Below are 759 nucleotides of genomic sequence, written 5' to 3' on the forward strand. Positions count from 1 at the left end.
TCACCTGGGGGAGGGGCATCGTCGGAACCGGCCCGGGCACCAGCGGGGTTCAAAGGGGCTGGCCCACCCGCCCACCTTGGACATGAACTGGATCCAGCCACAGGCCGCGTTGTCGATGGTGTCCAGCTGCTGCAGGAGGGCCGAGCCGTTGGGCAGCGAGAAGCCGTCCTGGCGCAGGGCGGGCGGCAGCTCCTCCAGGGACAGGTTCAAAAAGTGCAGGTGCTGCTGCAGCCGGCCCTGCGCCAGGAAGCTGCGGATCTCCGCCGAGATGTTGAGCCAGACCTGGGCGTAGTGGGTCACGTTGCCTACAAAGGCAAAGGTCTCGTTGGCCTGCAGAGGGGAGGGCACGGGGCATGGGACTCACGCAAGGCCTCCGCCAGCGAGGGTGCTCCGCTCCCCTCCCCCGCAGCGGCACCAGCACTGCCAGTCCCCACCACCGACGACTCTGACTCCAAGCCTCCCCCTCCCTGCCTTTCCGCAGCTCACCCTGCCTCTCCTCTGCCCCGCTGCCCCCGCTCCAGGGCAGCCTGGGTCTGCTCCCCTACCTCCCCAGCTCCGTCCTCAGACCCCTGCCCGTGCATCCCTCAAGCAGCCCTGACCCTTGGTCCTCATCTCGTCCTGGGCCATCTCCAGCCCTGGTTTCTCCTTGCTCCAGGCGGGGCCTCTCCCCTGGGCTGGCCATGGACCCATGCCCTCAGCCAGCCTCACGCCACCAGCTGCCTGGCCCCCTCTGGCCCACTGGACGCTACCCTGGAAGGT

At 68.8% G+C, this 759-nt stretch overlaps 1 protein-coding gene across 1 annotated transcript in view; it reads right to left on the reverse strand.

Annotated features, from left to right (window-relative positions):
• Positions 1-759, reverse strand: part of ABCA2 (ATP-binding cassette, sub-family A (ABC1), member 2) — a 3,335-nt gene continuing 2,576 nt past the window's right edge. The window contains exon 4 of the mRNA XM_014529677.1: positions 1-330. Within this exon, the coding sequence (XP_014385163.1) occupies positions 1-330 (330 nt within the window). The remainder of the gene's footprint in view (positions 331-759) is intronic.

This window comes from Myotis brandtii, unplaced genomic scaffold (genome assembly GCF_000412655.1).
Source record: "Myotis brandtii unplaced genomic scaffold, ASM41265v1 scaffold691, whole genome shotgun sequence".
NCBI lineage: Eukaryota > Metazoa > Chordata > Mammalia > Chiroptera > Vespertilionidae > Myotis > Myotis brandtii.